Consider the following 24984-nt stretch of genomic DNA (forward strand, 5'->3'; position numbering starts at 1 on the left):
CAATCTTTGAATTGTTTTGATAAAATAAGGCAGCGGTTTATTGCGTCTGCAGGGAAAATTGATGATGAAATGACAAACTTTACTTAAAAGACCTCGCGTATTTTTTAAGACACGATGACCGTCAACATTTTGTGAATTTCTAGTTCATAGATTTATTTGTAACGAAAAATTAAGGTTTTTGTGCGCAGCTACAAATTACTTGATAAATCAGTTTTTTAGCAAACATAAGCCTATTGGCGATTTAACGCTGCTGACATCCCCTAGGTCTATGCCCCAGGTCGACCAGAAAGAAGAAGAAGAACATATATTTAAACACTTCAGGAGCATCTCATCGAGCCATAGGTATAACAAACTTTTGCCAAATTAAAGTCAAATTCATCAATTTTTCAACTTGACCACGGTTGAGTTTTAACGTGGGTATCCAAAACTATTTTTATTCGGCCTTTCCCTGTTTTTTCTTTAATTCTAGACAGATCGTAGCAATATTTTTACCACTGGAGCTCTCCTATCTCCCAAAACAATTTGCTGTCAAAAGATTCGAGAACAAGCCACTAGGAGCATTGGTGAAGAAAAGCCGTGCTTCCAGATTTTAAATGAATCCAGCTTCAACAAACATAAATCTAAATTTGATGTATCAAATTTCAAATCGAAAAACAACCCTGGAACACTAAAACGCAATTGAAAGACAATTGGAAGTGGAGGATAACTGTTTAAATGCTTCTTGGTAATGAACAAAACAAATTGATTAACCTCAATTGTCGTATAACATGTTATTACTATTCCATTTATTTGAACCACTTTGAAATCGTGCCAGACACATCTCAAAACGACACATGGTCCAACATCTTATTTAGTACAGAATGAAGGTATTTAAAACTAATTTGCCTGTATGGAACTTCAGATTCCCATGTAGTAAACTTTTTTTTTTAAATAAGGTTGAATAAATATGCCCAATATTTTGCAGTTTCAGTTTACTTTGAAAGATTTGAATCAATTATTTTAAAGTCGATCAGAACTTTTCTGATTATGTAGAGATGATAAATTTGTGTCATGATGTATCATGATGATGTATCATGATTTGATAGATATGCTCATGTAAATATGGTTTGAAACCAATTTCGGTTTTCCAGCAACTGTCCAACAGATCGGACAAAATAATTTTACATGTGAGCAAACAGTCTTTTTTACATTGTATGTTTCAACTTACTCTTGTTGTTTTTTCTCTTTTTGCTGAGGTGATAGCCACAGAAGTGCGCAATTTATCAAGATAACCAAAAAAACCTGTACTACCTTTTAAAGTATAAAACTTATTGTAAGTAAAACATAATACTACTCAAAATGTTTTAATTGCTAAGCCAATAGGGATTTGGTCATCTTTGAACATGCTGTAACAGTGTCCGATATGAAGGGACACTTCAAGGCTAAATTTTCAAAACGACTTATCTGCTTTTGTAAACAAAGATTCAAACGACGATTTGACGAATCTGATAGCTCTCCCACGCAAACCAACACCACCAATAGGTAGGTGAAGGTTTCCGCTACCTGTTGATGGTGTTGGTTTGCGTGGGAGAGCTATCAGATTCGTCAAATCATCGTTTGAATCTTTGTTTACAAAAGCAGATAAGTCGTTTTGAAAATTTTGTCTTGACTTGTATCATCAAACTACAACTTTGAAAAACATGTCCAAATATGTACTCAAATATGGTTCGTATGAATCATGAGCTATTATATTTTGTGTTTACGGTGTAGCAGTTAATATAGTACGGATAGCTAATGAAGTCGTCCTTAAAAGTAAGGTTGTCTTCAGTGTCGCGTACTAGTGACCCTGGCGAGAAAAAACTTAAGATAGGCAATCCGGAGATGCGATTTCAATCAATAACTGAGGAAATGCTAATAGAATATTAAGTTGAAAAGCAGGTCAAGTTCCAGTTGGAATATAGAGCCATAGAAGAAGAAGAAGACATTGAACAATGTAGTTTTTTGAAATTCTTGTTATCATTTTTAACGACCTGTTTAACACCTTTACCTGATGTTACGGGGTAATATCTACCAGGGTCAATGGTCATATTGCCAGCTACAGACAAATTCTGTCCCAACGAATACCAACGAATAACTTCCCTAAGTCCGTGGTACTTTTGAAGATGATACTGAATCGGGAAAATCTTTGCAATTTCAAATATATCTCCGGATGTGAAGTAAATTTTATTTCCATTTCCATGGTTTGTGCTTGTGGTCTTGTGGTGGAATATCCCAAGAATAAAATACAATATGCTTAAAGTACATTCGAATTACAGATGACGCAATAAACCTAGTCCAGGGCTAATGAGTTTGCAAATATGCATCAATACATATGAACAATGTCTAAGCTTTTATGTGTCCATGTGTCAGTTATGTTTCTAAAGTCTTATGTGTCCAAAATATACAATTTCACAAATCTTGAATTACCAAACATTTGGTTAATATTTGATTACTACAGGAGTCATTTTCTTACCCCAATTCCGAACATTATTTTCTCTAATCCCAATCTAACCAAACCGATCTAAAAAAATGTCATGGTAGTAAAGACTGGTGGCTATCAACGCAGTTCAATCAAATCAATTCAGTTCCTCGAGTATGCGGTGTTAATACAAAGTTTTAAGAAAATTTGGTAGTCGCTGATAAGATTCTCATGATGTACAAAACATGCAGTAATTATCTTATAACGTTATCTAGCAGTTTATTATCTCAAATCTATCATCAACGATGCAAAGGGCCAAGTCACATTATGTCAAATGACACGAGACATTGTGGGGAGCTTTATATTATTTCATACCCCAGCTTTTGTATCATATCATAGTACATTCAAAATAGTATACCAACTACCGCACGTTCAACCATGAACAATTATAATACAAATCAATTATGCAACTGCCATACGCTTTGATTGCCGTGTGGCAAGCAAACCCCTACCCGAAAAACATTTCTGGCTACAGATCTGGCTCGTCAGAATTCACGCATTCCTGGCGAAACCCTGTGAAGCCTGTGAGACAATCGGATGACCAAGTAGGAGATCTAAGTTTATAAATAATAGGTCAATTCCGATCGTTCAATGAGTCTACATTGGTCTGCCTAGAAGTATACATCGTGCATCCGGTGGTGCTAGGAAACCCTCTCGTGTACTCGAGTACCAGTATCGCGTGATTCTAAGCCCAAGAGTGCTTCGCGCCAAGTGGCCGTCGCTAGTTCGGGTGCATAGTGATTTGTGCGTCCAGAATTGATCTATTCGATACAGTTGTGTGATTATATGGAGTAGAACATCATCAGTAGCCATGTTGAAGAAATCGTAATTATACCAATTTTTAATTAAACAGTTCAATTGTTTCAAACCGGAACAATGGAACAACTGATTAAAATAAATCAAGTGAGAAAAGCAAAGTTTTCCCTCGGAATGATGCACATTCGCATAATACGCTCGAGATACGATTTGTGCGAATAAATTAAACGAAGATGAAACGGAGGGCACAAAGCCAGAGCCAGCTCACGTGCAACAGTTTTCGCGTCTCAACACCGCTAATTTTCTCTATCAACAGTGCGATAGCAACTGACTCAGATGATTCTTCCTTATAAGCTATGCGTTGGAATGTTGTGGCGGGAGTGAACCCGCTTCAAATGTGTAATTATTCGCAATTCCGGAATATAGTCAAACCTAGACGAAAATAATACCGGCAGGGACGCATTGAAAGTGTGTCGGATGGACATTTTCGCCTCTATCACCCTTAACTATAAAGTTTTCAAAAGAAAACTTCATTTGTTGGTATGTATCTATCATCAGAACGTGATTCTGCTCTGCCAATTAATTGGTAATTGCCACATTCTTTAAAAAAGACTTTCAGATTACAGGTACGCAACGTTATTTTTTAAGTTAGTATATCACATTCAACGTTGTATTGTTTTTCAAAGAAGAAATAAGTTGTCAATTTTTAAATGTTTCTTTCATATAATCGAAAAACTTGTTTGAAAATCTACATGGGATCATAATATCAAACGACAAATAACAGTGAAAAAAATTCCTGTTCATTTGGCACATGGAGTCAGTTGTACGGTATATGAGCCATTATTAGTAGCACACTTTCATGTTAAACTTACTTACAAACAGTTTTTTCTTCAATGCTAACGTTATTGATCGAAAACTTTTCTATGCCTTCCAATTGCATAGATATGTATTTTTCTTGGAAAATACAATGGACTCACAATTCCCATGGAGTCAAGAATATTTCCCACCCGAAAACATCCTAGGCCGGAACAAGAATCGGACTCGTCATCCTCGGATTAGCAATGCTACACATTTTCTCGTAAGGCTTACTGGAGACCATTACATTTTATTTGATTGCTTTTGAAATGGCTCACATAATAGTTAAATCACGCGATGAAGAGAGTATGTTAGTGTTAGGTTAAAATTTACCATATAGGACATAAGATCCAAACTGTGGTCTTTACTAAATCATTGGTAGGTCAAAACCCTTGATTAATATAACTCTCTCTATTTTGCTCCAAGAATTGGATTTTGGTTTGAGTAATGACTGACTTGGCCTAGCGGAAAGACGCGCGGCTACAAAGCAATACCATGCTGAGGGTGGCTGGGTTCGATTCCCGGTGCCGGTCTAGGCAATTTTCGGACTGGTAATTGCTTCGATTTCTCTGGGCATAACAGTATCATCATGCAAGCCTCATGATATACGAATGCAGAAATGGTAAATTGGCTTAGAAACCTGGCAGTTAATAACTGTGGTACTACGGCTTTGGGGCGGCTTTGTCCCAGTGTGGGGATGTAAAGCCAATAAGAAGAAGAGGAAGAAGTAGCAGACATCTTCCTACGTAACTGGTACCAAATAGTTTTCCATGGAAAGTTCCTGCTGTTGAGAAAACACGCGATGTCTGCTACTACGCCTACCAAACATTTTTTTCGATTAAGGTGCTTATTATCGAGATATTAAACCTTAGATGCCTTTCGCCATACTGATTCCGAAAGTTAACTCTTAGTGTGCCGCTGTAAGCACGCTCAAAGTAAACGATTCATTAAACTTCTCAGAAGGCTTCAGTGAAACGTGCAATTCACTAAAGCAGCCCGAATTTGTCAGTGGTATCTTTCGGACCTGGAGCAAAAATGTTGCATTATTAGTTGGATCGAATCAAGCCTGTATTTGCATTATTTGTGATTCTAATTTCCCGAGTAGCACAATTTAAACCGATTTGGTTGCAGCAACTTATATACGACTGGATTTGGTTGAACATAGGCCACTGTATTTCTGTTATGACAATTGTGTTGTTTGGGTTATTCTAATTTGTTCTGTAGTCATACTGATGTCAATGACTTCACAATTTAGATTTTATTGTTTGTTTATATTTTTGATTAGTTTGTTCTGTAAGTTTTTTCCATGAATAATTTTCATGCCTTATACCATGCGAAATAACAGCATTGATGTAGAGCAGTATTGTATACTAGACTGTCCTAGAAAAAAAATGTCGATATCTACGAGGCACCCCAGAAATTTAATCTGTGAAAAATTTAGCTTGATCGGCTTTAGGCTTCGGCAAGATCTATCAGTTTTGGCCCGCAAAATTGTCTTTTGTGCAATGCAGAAGGTGAACAATACTGATGGTTGTCAAATCGGGGTGAAGTTGTGCCCCCATTAGCAAACGACCACTGTACCAAATTTGCTTTTGCCAGTAACAGTGCAAGTACTATTTTTGAGTCAAAAATTCCCTTTTTTCAGTTTGTTTGTTTATAAGCTCAGTTGTTCATTAAAAACTCTACGAAGCCTAGAGGAATTAATTATAATATTATGAAAAATATAAATTATAATTCTTAATACGATCGCCGCACACACTTCTTTTTCGGGTGTGTTACAGAAGCGGAACTTGATCCGGGTGAGCTTCGTGCAGTGAATTTAACCAACTTTGCACGACTCCCCAGAAAGTTCTACGATTTGTGTCAAAAATTCAGAGCAATCTGCCTGTACCGAGATATTGATTTTTTTTCCCACTACGGACAATTTTTTTCCACTGTGCACTGCTTGCTTTATCGCAATAGTCACCTCTTCCAGTGTCACGTCATCTTTTTTTCTACCGACTGCTACATCCAACGCTTCCGATGATATCCACTCTCCTTCGATCCCAGATACATAGTACACTGCACTGCACGCATACGTTGTACACTTGCGCTTGCTTTCCGGACTTCTTCCACGCTTGAGGACAGAATTCTCTCCGATGACCAACTGCTTGACACAGAAAGCAGGTATCCCTAAGTCCGTCGTAAATCTGGTTTGCTTCCGAGGATCCGAATTGTCAGCAACACATGGTAATGTTTATGGTGCTTTCGAAAACATTGTTGTTATTTTAAACATCTGTGCATTTCTTTCAACAACATTTTGCTATTGTAAATTTTACTACACGACTATGGTTAAATTTACTTCTCACTTTGTTTCAGTGTAGTGTAGAAACACGTATTATACTTATTTCCAGTTTAGTATTGCTATAAGAAAATGTTGAATTTCAGACAGCAAGATCATACTGCATTAAACAAATCATGGAATAGCGAATGTTGGCCGGAAGAGATAATATGCAAGATATATAACTCTCAAGGGTCATAATCCCCCAAAACAATATAGTGGCAACTAAATTGACCTTTCCTGTCATAAATGTGTACCGTGGATCCCCGGTAATATGACCGTTTTAAATCTGAACACTTTTTAATTTGAACGTGTTCGTTTGAACATCAACCAGTTTTTCTGATGCAAATAGAGTAATTCAAAATGAACCCCGTTTATTTGATTGAGGTACCGTAACGTGATCGATTCTTTATTTTATTTAAGGTCTACTTTTCCAGAGAACCCATATTTTTTTATGTCTCTAAGTATTTTTAAAATTTGAAACAAAAAAATCCAAAAAGTGCTGTTTTTCAAGATTGGTCCAACATTTGCCTGATTTTGAACGAACATCAGGTGAATTTTTCAGACCGGTTCACAGCACTTTTTTGGTTTATTTTTTAATTTTTTAAATAGTTAGAAGGCTTAAAAACAAATAGGTTCTTCGGGAAAGTTGACCTGAAAAAATCCAAAAAATTAACTGAGACAATAAAACGAGATACTATTTTTGACGGGAAAGATAAATTATTTTATAGTTTTATTATAAATTTTAAAGTATAAATTTAATTATTAATTTAAATTATAGATTTAAAACCAAGAAGTGTGCACGAAACTATATGTTCGGTCATCTGTTATATGAATGAAAAGAGTACCATTATATTTTTCTCATAGAGAAACAATAATTGGGTTGTTTAGTATAATAAAATAATGATTTTCGTTCAGATCGGCGGATATAGTACGTTTTCTTACAGATAACAAATATTTAAGCTAAAAATGATAGAAATGATATACGTTGACTCACTACTGCCATCTACTCAACTGATTGCGGAAGTACATACGGACGCAACTGATAGGTAACCGTGGAACGCAGCCAATTCGTTTGACAGTTGTATTTAGGCTGCGTTTTACACAGTAATGATAATCACGCCATCTCCAAACGATTTCCAATCGCGCTCCAAATGTTTGATGCATTTGTATCAACTGTTGCGGCACCTCGGCATGATCTGCCTACTCTATGTCCCGTCCCCCTTAATAACTGTTGATAATAATGATAAAAATTGTAAATATCATAAAGAGTCTCGGCTCCGTTAAGTGTTATACACGCCTGAGCTTGTCAAATAAACGCATTAGATAAAAAATGATCTGCCTAGGATCTGACGTATAACACGCGTCAATACCGAAGCTCCATCACTGCTAGAGAAAAAATAAGGGTGCGAATAATTTTTTTCTAAATGTGTAGTAGCAAACCTCAAACTTGAAGAAAAGAATATTGCTTAAATAAAGAAAAAAAAGCCGGGAAATCGAATAATATTTCCAACAAGCTATCCAATCGTCACCCGGGTTAGACTAACAGCACATTCCCTTACCTTTTATTTTCAACCCGTAAAATAGCTACAGGAAAAAAATTAGCTCTTTGAGAAAACCGACTGAAGGAATCGGTTAAGCAATACGATACCGAATCTCTAACTAAAAACCCAGATGAATCCACCTAGCCGCGGTGTTGCCTTTCTCGTGCATCGATTTTGACGTTTTTGCAGCCGTTTTTGCAGGATGTCTGTTGAGCAGATTCGATTGCTTAGGAAGAAAAAAAAACACATACAGACATCACCTCGGTTCACTATATTTTTTGCAGGATATCTGTATGTATTTTAAAGATTTCAAAAAAATATGGTTTTTATTGCATTATACGAAATTTATTCAAATATATTTTGCGTACATATAACAAAATCTTGCCCTCGAAATAAGCACACTGCCCAGTGTATGATAATATGAAAGGTATTGAAAAGAAAATGTGGAGGAGGTAAAAAGAATATCTTCTAGAGACCTAGTTAGATTAATGGAACTAAAACCACCTTTCTGTTCGGCGCGTAACCTCCTCGCAACATATTCAGTCAACACTGTTCAAATTTTCCTGAAAATCTTTATCACGCATATGACCGACAGAAAGTCATCCAAATAAATATTAAAACAAAAAAATCACCGAGCAATGAATAATATAATTTTTTTTTAATTTCCCAAATTTTTTATTTCTATATTATATATATTTTTTATTTCTCTGTGAATAAAGATTTACCCTTTTGAAATAGAATCTAGGTTGCTTAAAAACAGGAATTTCAGTTACCATTTTTATTTGATTCTGGAGCTGGGTCCACCAACGGACAAGTTGGCGTGAAACTCACACCAATAGGGTTTTAAAAACAATCTAAGCAAATTGCAGCAGCAAAGATGCCTTTGAAATATTATTTTATCTGCCTTGAACTTCCCTGCAAACAAACTCAGTTTGAGTGTTGGTCGAGCATCACATATAGAAAGTCAATCTTTACATTAAAATGATGCAGGAACGATAAATCGGTAAATAACGATTTGATTAGAGCTCACATGTTAAATGCCTTTAACGTTTAGTAACCCAGTTATGCCGGAATATAACCTTCAATTTTTTATCATCTTAGTGTCGCGCATTCAAACAAAAATTCATAAGCAGTAGTCTGGTCACAAGGGACATATACTTATTTACCATTCGTGATGATTGGTAGCAGCCGAGCAATTTCCGGTCCAGTATTAATTGGCAGATTTAAATTTTATCACACATGAGCACATAATTTTGTTTACTTCTAGATAGGGTTAAGGCAAGCATTTTTGTCTTTTCGTCATAGTCTTGAAAATCAATAAGAGACACTTTTTTTGCCAAACTCATCCGTCCCAAATCGTAGGCTCAAGTGAAACGTTCTGCTATACTGCCCATGATTTCATACCTAGTTGACGTAACAACCATTGCACGTGAATGCACTTTCGCATGGATTTCGAATCTCGTTTAGAATAATAAGGGAACAAACATAGCAATAAGTTAAATTCGCTGAGATTTCAAATAATTGATACGTCAACTATAAAATCAGTATAGTGGAGTTCTAGCAAATGGACGTTGTTTTCGTTGGTTATTGACTATTTTTTATACCAATGAATGATCTACAATATATAATAGAAATGCAACGAAAGCATAAAAATGTTCCTGGTCTGACCGACCACGGTATCACGGATTTTTATCCTCTTTGTCTTCTTCTTCTTATTGGCATTACATCCCCACACTGGGACAGAGCCGCCCCGCAGCTTAGTGTTCATTAAGCACTTCCACAGTTATTAACTGCGAGGTTTCTAAGCCAGGTTACCATTTTTGCATTCGTAGGGTAACCGGTGGTAATGTTGGCCCTGGATGTAACATTGGCTCATCTCGCAAATTAATCAATATTTCAGCGATAATACGTCGATTTGTAGGGAGATATTAACTACTGCTTCTTTAGAAAAGTGTATCAAACATAAATCTGCTTCATAACTCTAGATTTATACACTTCTTAAACTATTAAAAGCAATTATCTTGCGTGAAAAATCACGTAGACTCGGTTTTTTAGCAGCCATGTTTCGTTGACTTATGCAGGCTGGCTGTGCTAGAGTTTTTCTTTTGTCCAATAAAATAGTTTTCTGAATGAACATACTTGCTTTCGCACATCAGATGAATGGATAACAAACACACTATGTCAGCTATCATTTTTATTTCACAATTTCCATTAGTATAGCGACATAATTAACCAAAACTTTTTTGGACAATACTAGGGGCACTCGTAGCCAAATAATGGCATGCGCTTTCGATTTGTAGCACTACGTTAACATTCTCACCAATAACCCGTACTGGAGAAAATAACCGAAAGCTGCAGATAGAATATCCGATGCTTGCGATTAGATTGCTAAGAATTTTTGTAAAAACAGGTTAATCCACTCAGTGGTTAAGTTTCATTCGCAAATTACATAACGCTAAACTCAACCCATACCAAGCCTATAGAAATGCTTCATGTATGTTAGGGTTCTGAAATTTATAAAGTCCTTAACGCTCAGACAAGTACCCTTCCACAACCTAAAACGTCATGTAGTTTGTAAATGGGCCCTCACGATGCTTTTCTCGAATCACGATTTAATCGCTTCGATTCGCAGAATATACCAAAAATAATGGCCTACCTTACGGCTTTCAAACACGATTCAAGCAAAAGCGATTCAAGCATCAACCTTTCGTTGTTCGATACCAAGATTTTTGTATGTATACAGGTTATCCGACTTTGTCAGTAGATGGGAATAACCAGCGCGGGGGGGAAAAATACATTTTCAGTGCAAAACGTTAACAAACGAGCATAAATTCCATACAAAAATCCAAGATGGCTGAGTTGGGGATATTGACAAGTCGGATAACCTGTACATAAAAAAATCTTGGTTCGATACACCATATTCTTCATAATTTCGCAAATAAATGATTCAATAAGTGTAAGAATATTTAGTTTTATCATCTTTCGCACGAATCCTACAAACATTGTCTCATTTAATAATGGAAAGATACAATGGATACGACCCGATTTCATTAGATAAACTTTCAACGTCATTTCATGTGAATAATTTCAAGTCAAATTACTTGACAAATACCTTCATTATAATTTAGATTTATTATTGTTTGCAAAAAGTATTTTGATCTGTAAAATGATACCGAAAAAGTATTCTTTCAACTCGGGAAGTTGAAACACGTAGAGTTTTGAGATGACTCACAACAGCTGATCGATATAGAGAGGAGTGGAATCAAACGCACGTACCAATCATAAAACTTCAATGCAGGCAGAGCTTAAAACAAGCATCCAATAATTGTATTTGTGAATAATTGTGAAATAATATCAGGTAGTTGGCACAGTAATAACTGTTTATGCACAGTACAAAGCAAGGAATTGCCTACACTGCCAAAAATATTTATATAAGATATATGTGTCACCGTTATAATTTTTTGCAATAGCTCCACCCTAATATAATCGATATAGAACCACACATAAATTAAATAATTGCTAATTCGAGACTACACATAAAGTTTATTTGGATATATATATATATATATTTTATTAGTAACTCGCGTGGAAAATGTTTATGTGTGCGCTGATATACATCATAAGTTAAATCTATGGATTTTTGCCAATAAATATGTGTGGATTTTTAGTAGTGTAGAATAAGTTTTACAATTGGCATTCTTCAGTAGTGCGTTATGCATCGTCCCCACCTAAAGCATTCCCGAATAAAAAAGTCCAATAGAATTACAATAGAAATTGTTGTAACAATACGATAAATTTAATTGTAATTACAATAAACTCTATTGTTGCTTACCATAGAATAACAATTAAGAACATTGTTTTCCACCACACAATAGAATAGAAAATACAATAGAAAATAGGGGTTGTTAGTTACCGTAACAATAAAAAAATCGTTTTTTTCTCGAACAAATTTTTGCTATTACAATAGAATTTATTGTAATTCTATTGTTAACATTTTTCTGCCAATAGATTGTATTGTTCGTTTATTGGAACAACAATAAGGCAATTTAATTGGTACAATAGAAGAACAATAGAATTGATTGTTCATCAATAAAATGTATTGTAATTTTATGATATTTTAATGTAATTCTATTGTATTTTCTATTCGGGTTGTTTACGTTTTGGAAAAAAGTTTCTTTGAGAGTATCACGAGAGCGAGAGCAACACAACTGCCATGGTTTCAACTAACAGTAAATCTCAAAATTATGCGGCAGCCAATAATTAACGTATGCAATTTGTTTGAAGGCACACCATGAGGGCTAGAACATGTAGCCTTTTTGCAATTGCAGTTTTTAATAAAGTTTTCATTTTTCTAAACTCCTCCACTTGCAAATATGGTGAATATTTGGGAAATAAATTATTCATATAAATAGTATTTTCGTTAGCATGTCCTTAGTAAGCGTGCTATTGGGGGAATCTGAAACGCACTCTCACAATCAGTGTGGGGCTTTCTTCTGAAGATGAAATCAACTTCCACGATTTTAACATTATTCGCCAAGATCGGAATGATCATTATGGTGGCGTTCTTTTGGGAATCAAAAAATGTCACACTTTCTACAGAATTCCCATTCCGACTGTTAATGGTTTAGAAATCGTCGCTTGCCAAGTAAATGTAAAGAATAAAGACCTTTGCATAGCTTCAGTGTATATTCCCCAAATGCCTCACTTAATCGTCGGCATCTTTGGAGCGCAGTCTCTCTTTATCATCCCCAGTTTTAATACTGGGTGATATGAATGCACATGGTATTGCATGGGGCGAAACTAGAGACGATAACAGAGCGCCTATTTTCTATGATTTGTGCGACGATTTCAACTTGAATATTTTGAACACAGGCGAAGTAACTCGAATAGGACCTCAAGGTCAGGAAAGTCGAATAGATCTGTCTTTATGCTCTAATTCACTATCATTAGATTGCACGTGGAAGGTAATCCAAGATCCCCATGGTAGTGACCACATGCCGATAGTCACCACAATCAAAAGCGGCTATCAACGATCAGTGCCTGTTAATGTTCCTTTCGACCTCACGAAAACATTGACTGGCAAAAATTTGCATCGGCGGTAAAAATTGGTATTGAATCAACTGATATTCTTCCTCCACTGGATGAGTATCGATTCCTTACCGAATTGATTCATAAAAGCGCACTAGAAGCTCAGAAACGACGCGTTCCAAGTACATCTGTCATAAGAAGACCAGCCACTCCTGGATGGGATGATGAATGTACTAAGTTGTATTCCGAGAAATCTGATGCCTTCAAGGCTTTCCGTAAACACGGAAGGTCTGAGCTTTTCGAAGAGTATTTGAGGCTTGAAAGAAAGCTCAAAAATCTTCTCAAGGCTAAAAACGTAGCTACTGGCGACGTTTTGTTGAGGGACTATCACGAGAAACCTCAATGACAACACTTTGGAAAACGGCCCGCAACATGCGGAACCGCATTTCCACCAATGAGAGTGAAGAATACTCCAATCGATGGATATTCAACTTCGCAAAAAAGGTCTGCCCAGATTCCGTACCAGCAGAACCGCTATTTCGAGAATCAGACACTGATCCCGGTTCTTTGGGTGGACCATTCTCAATGCTGGAACTTTCTATGTCTCTTCTTTCATCAAACAATTCTTCTCCGGGATGCGATAATATCAAATTCAATCTTCTTAAAAACCTCCCAGATATCGCTAAAAGACGATTACTTGACCTGTACAACTGTTTCATGGAGTACAACATTGTACCCCCAGAATGGCGACAGGTCAAAGTAATAGCTATTCAAAAGCCTGGGAAACCAGCGTCTAATCACAATTCATACCGACCGATCGCCATGCTATCGTGCATGAGGAAATTATTGGAGAAAATGATCCTTTCAAGAATTGACCATTGGGTCGAGCAAAATGCATTACTGTCAAATACTCAATTCGGGTTTCGAAAAGGTAAAGGAACAAATGACTGTCTAGCGTTGCTCTCTTCAGATATACAGCTGGCCTATGCGCACAAGGAGCAACTGGCTTCAGTTTTCTTGGATATTAAGGGCGCTTTTGATTCTGTTTCCATAGAAGTACTGTCGGAAAATTTGCACAGTAGTGGATTACCCGTTATTTTGAATAATTTCTTGTACAATTTGTTGTCAGTAAAACATATGAACTTTACTCTCGGCACTCTGACAACTTCCAGAAATAGCTACATGGGCCTTCCCCAAGGTTCATGTTTAAGTCCCTTGCTTTACAATTTCTATATTAAAGATATTGACAATTGTTTGGAAGGACAATGCACGCTTAGACAACTTGCAGATGATGCCGTGATCTCCCTAAGAGGTTCATGTGCAAATGTCCTGCAAAGACCATTGCAAAATTCCCTAAATAACCTGACTGTTTGGGCCAGACATTTAGGGACCGAGTTCTCTCCGCAAAAAACTCAATTGGTAGTGTTTACTAAGAAGCGGTACCCAGCTCAACTGAAACTAAAGCTGTTGAATGATGACATCAACCAATCTTTATCTTCTAAATACCTTGGGGTCTGGTTTGATTCCAAGTGTACCTGGAAAACCCATATTGATTATTTGTTAGAGAAATGCTGAAAAAGGATCAATTTTCTCCGTTCTATCTCTGGAACTTGGTGGGGCGCTCACCCGGAAGACCTCATCAAACTATATAAAACGACTATTCTCTCTGTTTTAGAGTATGGCTCTTTCTGCTTCCTCTCAGCAGCTGATTGCCACCTGATCAAATTGGAACGAATTCAATATCGCTGTTTGCGTATTGCTCTTGGCTGTATGCATTCAACGCATAACATGAGCCTGGAGGTGCTTGCTGGAGTCACTCCTTTAAAGCACCGTTACTGGGAGCTCTCACTTAGAATACTGATCAAATGTGGAACAAGTAACACACTTGTATTAGAAAACTTTGATAATATGCTTGAACTGGCTCATCATTCAAGATACCTGCGAGTCTATCTCAACTACATATCGACAGATCTCTGTCTTCCATGTTATAATCCACCTCGAGTTCACTTCGTCAACGACAGTTCCTCAATTGAATACGATCTGTCCATGAAACACGCTATTCAAGGAATACCAGATCATCTTCGACAAATATCTATTCCCTCCATTTTTCTGAAAAATATGAACATGTCAATTGCAATAACAGATATTTCACTGATGGTTCTCGCATTAACGGATCCACTGGCTTCGGTGTTTTCAACGTAAGTTCAACCACCTTCCGAAAACTTCAAGAACCGTGTTCGGTTTATGTTGCTGAGCTGGCAGCAATTAATTTCGCTTTGGGGATAATTTCCGATCAGCCCGTAGACCATTATTTCATCTTCTCGGATAGTCTTAGTTCTATCGAGGCACTCCGGTCGATGAAACCTGTTAAGCACGCATCTTACTTTCTTACAACTATAAGAGAGCAGATGCGTGATTTGGTCGAAAGATCATTCAAGATTACCTTTGTATGGGTCCCATCCCATTGCCTAATCTATGGCAATGAGAAGGCGGACTCGCTAGCAAAGGTGGGCGCACAGGAAGGTGAAGTTTATGATAGACAAATCTCGAACAACGAGTTTTTCCCATTAGTCCGTCAGAGTACTCTTCAAAATTGGCAAATGATTTGGTCACACAATGAACTTGGACGGTGGCTATTTTCCATAGTTCCTAAAGTTTCTGCGCGAGCGTGGTTCAGAGGTGAGGACTTAAGTCGAGGCTTCATTCGCACGATGTCGAGGCTTATGTCCAATCACTATTCACTAAACACACATCTCTACAGAATAAACCTGGTCGATATCAACCTATGTAGGTGCGGAGCCGGTTACGATGACATCGATCACGTAGTTTGGTATTGCTCGGAAAATGACGCCTCCAGAGAGCAACTATTGGATACCCTTGTGGCCCGAGGTGGACAACCCTTCCGGGATATAAGAGGTGTTTTGGGAGATCGCGATGTGATATATATACAGGCCATCTATGCCTTCCGTTGCTTGGCTGACATCAAAGTTTAATGCCTATATTCTTCTCTTTCTCAGTTTTTTTTCTTGTCCGATTCTGTTTCTCTGTACCATGTACCCCGAAGCTCTGGCCATCCGGAAGATGCTCCCTGGCGAACCAAAATCGAGCACGACGCCACGCAAAATCGTTTTCAACGTTCAACGTCAAACGCCCGGATGAGCAGCTGAAATAACCTAAACCCAAATCCCTACCCCGTCCGTCCTGTATTAAGTTTTTTAACCTTGAGTCGCCACGAGTATTATGGTCTATGTCCCCTCCCAACTAACTGTTAAGATAAGATGATATACCATGTAAAAATATCATACTTGAGAATTGCGGCTCCGCAAAGTGTCACACACGACTGAGCCTACCAAATAAATGAACTGGTAAAAAAAAAAATCAGTGTGGTAGTATTTTACATGCAACCAATTAAAATTCACGCTCTTATTGATTTGATTTTCTCTATTTGTTTGCATACTGCCTTTATTCAACGCAAGCAAAATGACTGGTACTATGGGGAAGGTTACTTCATCAATGCTGCCACCTGGAAAAGTAGAACCCTGACATGGCATGATATAGAAAATGAGAATGAAAATGTCTCTAGAACGTAATAGAATTTTTTTTGTCAAACAATTTTTAGTTTGTGGGGTTAAAAATTCAATAATCTTAAGCATTAACTGCTTATTCGAAAAAAATATAAAAATCAAGATATCATGTCTATTTTGTGTGCTTTTGAATTTCTAACTCCGCAAACCAAGATTTTTTTGAGAAACGTCCTAAATTTTTGTTTTATAACAAAAATATACTTCATTTCCTATACCGCATCGTGTGAAATTTCAATGATTCTACTTTTTCTCTTGATGACAGCTGGTGGTCTTCTCCTCCCCTATAAACAGCAACCCATCTTTATCTCTCGTATGTTTGAAATCAACAATCACTCGTCCCAAGTGGGCTGAAAAATTATCCACCTGATAGGGACAAGGATGCCGACATTTTGTACATTTCTATCGAGACTTTCGCTGGTTTAAATGAGATATTGCTAACATTCATCGTCGTTTTTTGCTATTTGGCGTCAAAACCAAATGTAAGCAAGCTGGCTGGTGGAATAATGGCTGGTTGGAAATGCAGTGTATGAAGATTTATAACGATAAATGTGCTCAAGCGTAGCATAATGGGCCAAGGTTTGAGCCGTTACCCCTATATCATGAGGCTAACACGATGATACTTGTATGCCCAGGGAAGTCGAAACAATTTCCAATCCGAAAATTGCCTAGACCGGCACCGGGAATCGGACCCAGCCACCCTCAGCATGGTCTTGCTTTGTAGCCCCGCGTCTTACCGCACGGCTAAGGAGGGCCCCTTGTGATATATATTTAAAAAAATCTAACAAAAGATATAAGCGCCGAAAACCATCGCAACAATCTCCATACAGAAGCTTTTGGTGTGTTCTACAAATCTTGTGAGCATTGCGATTCGATCCGTAAACAAAGATTCAAGCGTCGATTTGTCGAATCTGAGAGCACTCTTACGCAAATCAACATCATCAACAGGTAGCAGAAGCCTTCCCCTAGGTATTGATGGTGTTAGTTTGCGTGGGAGTGCTCTTGCTCTCAGATTCAAGAAATCGACGCTTGAATCTTTGTTTACAAAAGCAGATAAGTCGTTTTGAAAATTTGGTATTGGTTTCTTCTAAAAGTCGTTGTTCTACAAAATTCTTGAACTTATTACAAATCATTGCTAATTCATTATATTGTCTTTTTTCCGTGGACATTTGAGTAATAGAATTGCCAATGTGAGATTTACCGCTAAAATTATAAAAACCAGAAGCTGAACATTTATATATATATATAATTTGTTTGAAATTGGATCTTTCAAGGACCATATACTGGACGCTCTTTCTCAGATATCAACTCTCCGTTAAATAGCTGATACAAGTGCGATCAATTTTTTCTACCATAATGATGCATATCTTCGTGGTATCTTCAGCAAAGTTGTAGAAAATACCATTATTACCTATTTTTCTAAACATGCCAAGTCCTTTTATCTCATATCATAAATCAAATAGTTTTTAAGCGAAAGCCTCTTCTAAACCATATTTTTCATAATAGCTATTTCCAATGATTTTTACGTTTTCCATTTCTTCTACAAAGCTGTTGAACAAGCAAAAATACAAGTTTTTGCAAGATCATGTATATGGTTACGGTCTTTTTACTCATGTTAGGCTTAGAATGTGAAAGTGAAATCATTATGGGTTTTCAATGTTTCAACAAGACATGACATTAAAAATGGAATATTACCCTTTTATCAATTGAATTTAAAGCTTTCAAATTCTTTTGTTGAGAGCTAAGTATTCCAAGAGGGAACTTTCCTAAAAGTACAAGCAATTGTCATATTCAAAAGTAGTTATTAATTTCCATATTCAACCAGCTATGTTCCTGGTTTATGTGAGTTATATTTATCTCTGTTGGAGGTGAAATTCATGCGAATATCTTATACATTCAGCCATACTACTTGCCCAGACGTTCAACGAGATATATATCGTTGCACTTCTCCTTGGCTTCTCTAGATCGTTTATCTGATGATATACAGGCAAGCCGATAATAAGCGGTGCAAATTCCTCCAGATTGCACAGCGTGCTATCTTCCAAGATATTTGCGTCAACAAATTGCCCGGTTGAACCGAGCGAAATAGGCGTCACGACGCTCACGATCATTAAAATCAACATGTGCCAATAAGGGTGCTATGTCTAGTTGAGGTATTATGCTTACGTCTCACACGAGATAGTTAACAATTGATCCGACTAAATATTTGCCTGATTTCTCAACTTGATTGATGAAAGAACACTCAGCACAGAGTTACAATTTTTTGAATAATTTTTATCAGGGGCAGATATACTACTTGACCTACACAACAAATAGTTGTGAAAATTCAACGACTTGTGAAATTGCAGTTAATCCCAACCAAAAAATTAACATTAGATGTTTAATTAAATTTGACTGAATTTTACAAGCAAGCACAGTTTCATTTTATTTCCATTCTGAAAGAACAGTGAGATAGATTGATTGTTGCGTTCAATTTACATTGAAATTAATTTAAAATAACAACATATTTTCATCTGTGTACTGTCGGATTTGAGATACGTCTTCTGAGAATTATTATTTATTTTTTATTTATTTGCTTATTTATTTATTTATTTATTTATTTATTACCGGGTTTCTTATCCCACTCCCGGCCTAACATGCGTACGACTGTATTAATTAGTTGATATTTATGACAGGAAGCCACTTTTCCTGAACATTGTGGGCCATGTAATATTTCAACGGAGATCACCTCTGCTTTAAAAAAAAAGCTACACAGTATAAAATTGTTACAGCATATATGATGTAACAAAAAGGCTCCGTTCGATTCGACTCATTTTTCCATCACTTTTGTAATTTACAGGACGTCATTTCTATGGAGCTTGTATTCAATATAGCGCAGAAGAAAAAGTCGGATGTTAAATTAAAAGCTATTGAACACAAAAATATGGGTTGAAATATTTACATAGCGTGTAATCAGACATACTTATGTAATTATCGTGGAATAGCCATTGTCTCTTGCATTCCAAAACTTTTTGAGGACATAGTAAACGAAAAATTATTCAAACAAGTAAAAAACCGAATAACAGACACACAGCATGGCTTCTTTAAAGGGCGTTCAAGTTCAACTAATCTTCTTGAATTTGTTAACTATACCCTGAATGCAATGGATAAAGGAAACCAAGTGATGGTCTTTCGTGTCTGCTATTCAACATCGCTTTGGAGGGAGTAATACGAAGGACAGGGATTGACACGAGTGGTACGATTTTCACGAAGTCCGTCCAGTTATTTGGTTTCGCCGACGACATTGATATCATGGCACGTAACTTTGAGAGGATGGAGGAAGCCTAAATCAGACTGAAAAGCGAAGCTAAAAGGATCGGACTAGTCATCAACACGTCGAAGACGAAGTACATGATAGGAAGAGGCTCAAGAGAGGTCAATTTAAGCCACCCACCACGAGATTCTATCGGTGGTGACGAAATCGAGGTGGTTGAAGAATTCGTGTACTTGGGCTCCGCAGACTGCGTGGTTGGCGAAGTGCAGCCATGAACCGAGCTGAATGGAGAAGACTTTTATGTGTAGCAAGGCCACTCCGCCCTTAGCCTGATAATAAATAAAAAAATTGATAATATAACTAGCATTTTCGGCAGTAAACAATTATTTGGAACACTATCTCTCTTTGACAGTAGTTAACAATTTTAACTAATCGCAATCTGAAAATACTACTATAAGCATTTATTTATTAAACAATATGAGAAGTAGCATTAGTAGCAGAAATTTACTTGGCAATTGAATCAGGTTGATTGAAGGTACGAAAATGTGTTTTGCAGAATTTGTTTTTTCACCTTGTGGGTTCCATAGTGCATGAAAAATACACCAACAGTTTTCACGTGCTGGAAGAGGCTGCAAGTTTGGTATCATTTTGGCGCGCAATGTTTGTTTGATGAAATATGACAGCTAGTACGCATGACGCAATAAATGACACCTAGCGCCACCAAACGACATATTGCCATAGTCAGTATTCTAACGTACTTTGATTTACACAGCTTTTTGAATAAAATTTGTTCTAGCCTGGATGTCTGTTATCTGTGATAATAACAAGAGTATCATTCAGAATAAGTGTAAGAAGATCCTCTTTGCGTAACTTTATATAATAAACTCTCATTTTACCTAGTTTAATGTGACCAAAATGACCAACGGACAACTTCATTTTTCAAAATACTACCCAGGTAACCAGTAAGCATTATATAAAGCATTTAAGTGGCATTATATACGCCTTTACTGCAAAACATTAAATGCCAATAAGCCCTATAGTCGCCTTTAATGCTATTTTAATGCAGGTTCTGGCCCAATATATGGCTGCTTAAATGCTCAATCCTACTTTATCGATAAAGTAGAAATTTTGCTGAGTAGCATTTATTCGGCATCCGAAATGCTGAATTTTAAAATTATTTAAAATTTATTTTAAAAAATAGAAAAAAAAGTTTTTTTAATTGCATTTTTTTCTAATTCTTTTTTTACATAAATTTTTTCATATAATATCGTTATTGTATTTTCATATTTGAAATGGAACATAATTTTTTACTTTCTTCGAGCGGGATGCGAACTCGCACTTATGCTACCCGACGCTGTAATTGTCATCGCTCTTACCAGCTGGCCCATAAGAGAGAGATGGTAGTGGGAATAATTTTGCACAACATAAACAAAACCCCCTTTCAGGAGCATTGAAACTTAATCTAACTCATCTCAGAATGCAACTGTCACAAACGCCATACCCAGTTGCAATAAAACAGCTACAGTAGTGCTGCTTCAATGCTCCCATCGAAAATAGTGCAATGGAATAATCAAATGTAGCTCAACTATGTAATTAGTGATAGGGTTAGGTTAAAGACAAGTACTCGGAATGAAAAAAAAAACATTCTGCACGTACCGATTTCTATTCTCAAATGTAAGTTCATTGGACAAATAGTCCACGCTATATGATTCCATATTGGAAAACGTTTGACGTATGAACACTGCAGGCCTCAAAGTGGCACTAATGTAGCTGTTCCATTGCACTTAACGAAAAACAACATTGTGCATTCAAAATGCTATTATAAGACTATGCCTCTCATGATTGCTTTGAGAATGCTTATTTAGAACAGCCAGGTTTTCAAAATGCTTATTTACAGCATGGAGCATATGCAACCGCGAAAATCGGACGACTGCGATGGGCCGGGCACGTAGCCAGAATGTCGGACAGTAACCCGGTGAAAATGGTTCTCGACAACGATCCGACGGGCACAAGAAGGCGAGGTGCGCAGCGGGCAAGGTGGATCGATCAGGTGGAAGATGACTTGCGGACCCTCCGTAGACTGCGTGGTTGGCGACGTGTAGCCATGGACCGAGCCGAATGGAGGAGACTCTTATATACCGCACAGGCCACTTCGGCCTTAGTCTGAATAAATAATAAATAATGCATATGCAATGTTAGTATAATGCTACTATAGTGCTTACTTTAATGCTTATTGGTTACCTGGGTAACAATTAAGCCTTACAAATATTTTTATATATTTTTTGGTGCCAGAATCTATGCGGAATGTACTTTCGGTGTACTAATTTTCAAGCCAGAGACGTAATCCAGATAGGCATCCCGAGTTTCGCAGGACGCTTGCTGGTCACAATAACCTAGTTGAAACTCAGGCAATTTAGCTCCGAATTTCTTTCTATTACTACCAAAACAACGCTTTTTGCCTTTCTCGTACAACAAAGTTGTACCGAAAGGCTATCATTTCACTCCAAAATCGAATTGTTATAGAAGTCTCGAAGACCCATGATGTTATATACCAATTGATTCAGCTCATCAAACTGAATAAATGTCTGTCTGTCCGTGTGTATGTGTGTGTGTGTGCGTGCGTTTTTTTTTTCTTCCTAAGTAATGGAAGGGGAATCTGCTCAACAGACATCCTGAGTTGTCCAGGAAGTGCAGGGTTAGGGACCACCTCCAACAGCAAACGAGGGAGGCAGGACTACATCCACGACCCGCTAAACCGTTTCCATTGCCGCCAAGCGCATCGTCCCTTCGGTACAACCAGAAAGTAATGCTTCAAATGGGGGCCAGTGCACAATGCACCCTAGAGGTTAGCTGCGTGTCCATGCAGCATCGAACATCGTGACTCGCTTTTTTAGAAGAACACCATGGTATCGTGCCAGCGCATTGCCGGCTTTCCAGGTGGCCTTACCACGCCCTATGTCCTCGGAAAGTGGGAAGGGTCGACTTCGCGTCTGCTTCCCTCTGCACGACTGGTATCAACAATGATGATGCCGCGTGCACCCCAAATTGACCTCTCTGCGATAGGGTCTATTCGCCAACACATAGAGGGACTTGCCGAAGCCCTGTCCCAGCCTTTACGAGGACCCCTTTCCGTCCTCGGGCGAGGATCCCGCCCGGTTGACCGATGCCGCGAAAGCGACGATACCATGTTGTTCCTTGCGCGGCCACTTGTTGGATACTATGTTGTTCTTCGCGTGGCCACTTGTTCGATAAAAGAATCGAGTTCGACCACAGGGCATCGGTATGACCCATGAAGTCGACTCCGAACCCTTGGACCACCTCTCATTTGCGCCTGAACTAGCCATTCCTCGAGTCCACCTTCTGTGTAGCTCCGAGACGATTTGGACGATAGCCGATAAAACGGCGTTCCAGCCAACTTCATCTTTACACATCCTCCGAACTAGGTTGTCCGAGGTAGTGTCCAGACCACATGTGGCAAGTGCAATGCCTCATAATTTTCTTCATGTAAATTATGTCCATTTTTTTCGAGCCTAATGCTCCTTGTTCTGAAACAAGTGTTGCATTTGTGCTGGGAGTGCGTTATAGTTGCCGTGGGGGCAACCATACGCAAACTCCATGAGTCCGGATTTTTATTCGCTTCAGTTTAATTCTTCTGTCTCCGCTGTTGCGGGGCATAGAACAAACCAGCACCGCGCACGATGACCCGGTGTCGGTGTAGTGTTTCCACCGAGGCACATTATTTGCTGCGGTGATCACAGTGGTCGGCAACAGCATATGAAAAGTGCAATTCTTTTCGTTTGCTGATACAATGGAAAAAATATTAATTATATTGATTTGTAGAGGACTTTTGCGGGCTTCAGGAAGCTCGGTTAGTTCAGTAAGAAGGAGTTGAGTTTTGGAGTGGAGCCAGTGTGGTTCAGTTAGTTTTAGAGTGTGCTATCAGTTGTTAGATTAAGTTAGTGCAGTTAAGTTAAGGCAACAAGTTAAAATATAATGTACTAGCGAAACAATTAAATATAGATTGTATAACCGGACCGAAACGAGTTTCCTTAGTTTGGAAAAAGTGAGAAATTCAGACTGTGGTGGCTAGTGTATGCTACACAAGCATGTGGTCACGCATTGTGCGAAAAAGTGGGCACACGAACAACACGTGTTCCGCCGTTTCCTCTAAACCATCGCACATTGGACAATTGGGCGAGGTCGAGCAAGTCCGCTGCGTTACCTGCACTGTGATTTTGCAGCACGCTTAAACGCCCGGCACATCGAATCCCCCATCCCCCTTAAATGGGATGGAGGGGTTCAGCCGTACATTACGGTGGATACCCATAAACAACACCTTTATTTTAAAATATGTTACGAGATAGAGGATGGGGGTGCGAATCTGCCAAATTCAGCGCTACGTAATGTGTGAACACTTGAAAACAGATAGAACTTAACAAAATAATCTCATACGATCTTCCGATTGATTGTTATTTAATTTGTGATCAGAATCTGTATTATTATAAACTAACCACAATAACCACGTTGACTATTGACTTTCTCATTTTCCGATTATATCAGCGAAATCACACTGGCAATTCCAGGCAAATGTTTTTGAATTAATACCTAATCCGTTTTTTTCGAGCACCACGAAAAACACCGAGATGATAAATCATGCTTTTCAAAGAATTTTTCAAAATGTCGTATTTGCTTTTCACGTTCTGTACATTTTTTTTTTCCTTAAGAAAGTCAGGTTCTTTTTGTTTTTTTTCAACTGGTCATAACATTGAACGTCAAAAACAAATACGATATTCAAAAACAACCACAATGATAAAGAATACTTTTATATAATATTTTTTGCAGCTTGAAGATGCCGGGCAATGACGATGGCGTCATATCTAATGAACCAAAGCGTCGTGTCAGTATAATCACCGATCCTGTCATGGAGAGCCGAATGGGTCACGACAACTTGGGCTTCGAGCCAAATACTAAACGAAAAATATCACAGGCAAGCCATCAATATCTTTTCTTTGTTTTGACGTAGGACTATGTCTTTGTTTTCAATACGGATTAGGGGTACATTTCCAAATTTTGAACAATCAGATCTCAACAAAAAAAATACAATTTTTGGAGACATAATTTCTCAATGGATTTTCAATATCAATCGATCG

General features: G+C 37.7%; 1 protein-coding gene across 4 annotated transcripts in view; it reads left to right on the forward strand.

Moving 5' to 3' along the window:
• Positions 1 to 24984, forward strand: part of LOC134211806 (sodium/hydrogen exchanger 9B2) — a 48206-nt gene that overhangs the window by 12958 nt on the left and 10264 nt on the right. For 2 of the 4 annotated variants that reach the window (XM_062689067.1, XM_062689065.1), the window contains exon 2: positions 24677 to 24821. In XM_062689067.1, the coding sequence (XP_062545051.1) occupies positions 24684 to 24821 (138 nt within the window). In that variant the 5' untranslated portion in view covers positions 24677 to 24683. Of the gene's footprint in view, positions 1 to 3103; positions 3323 to 3774; positions 3794 to 24676; positions 24822 to 24984 lie in introns of those variants that run through there. The other 2 variants (XM_062689066.1, XM_062689068.1) reach the window with 2 other exon arrangements.

Source organism: Armigeres subalbatus, chromosome 2 (assembly GCF_024139115.2).
Source record: "Armigeres subalbatus isolate Guangzhou_Male chromosome 2, GZ_Asu_2, whole genome shotgun sequence".
Classification (NCBI taxonomy): Eukaryota; Metazoa; Arthropoda; class Insecta; order Diptera; family Culicidae; genus Armigeres; species Armigeres subalbatus.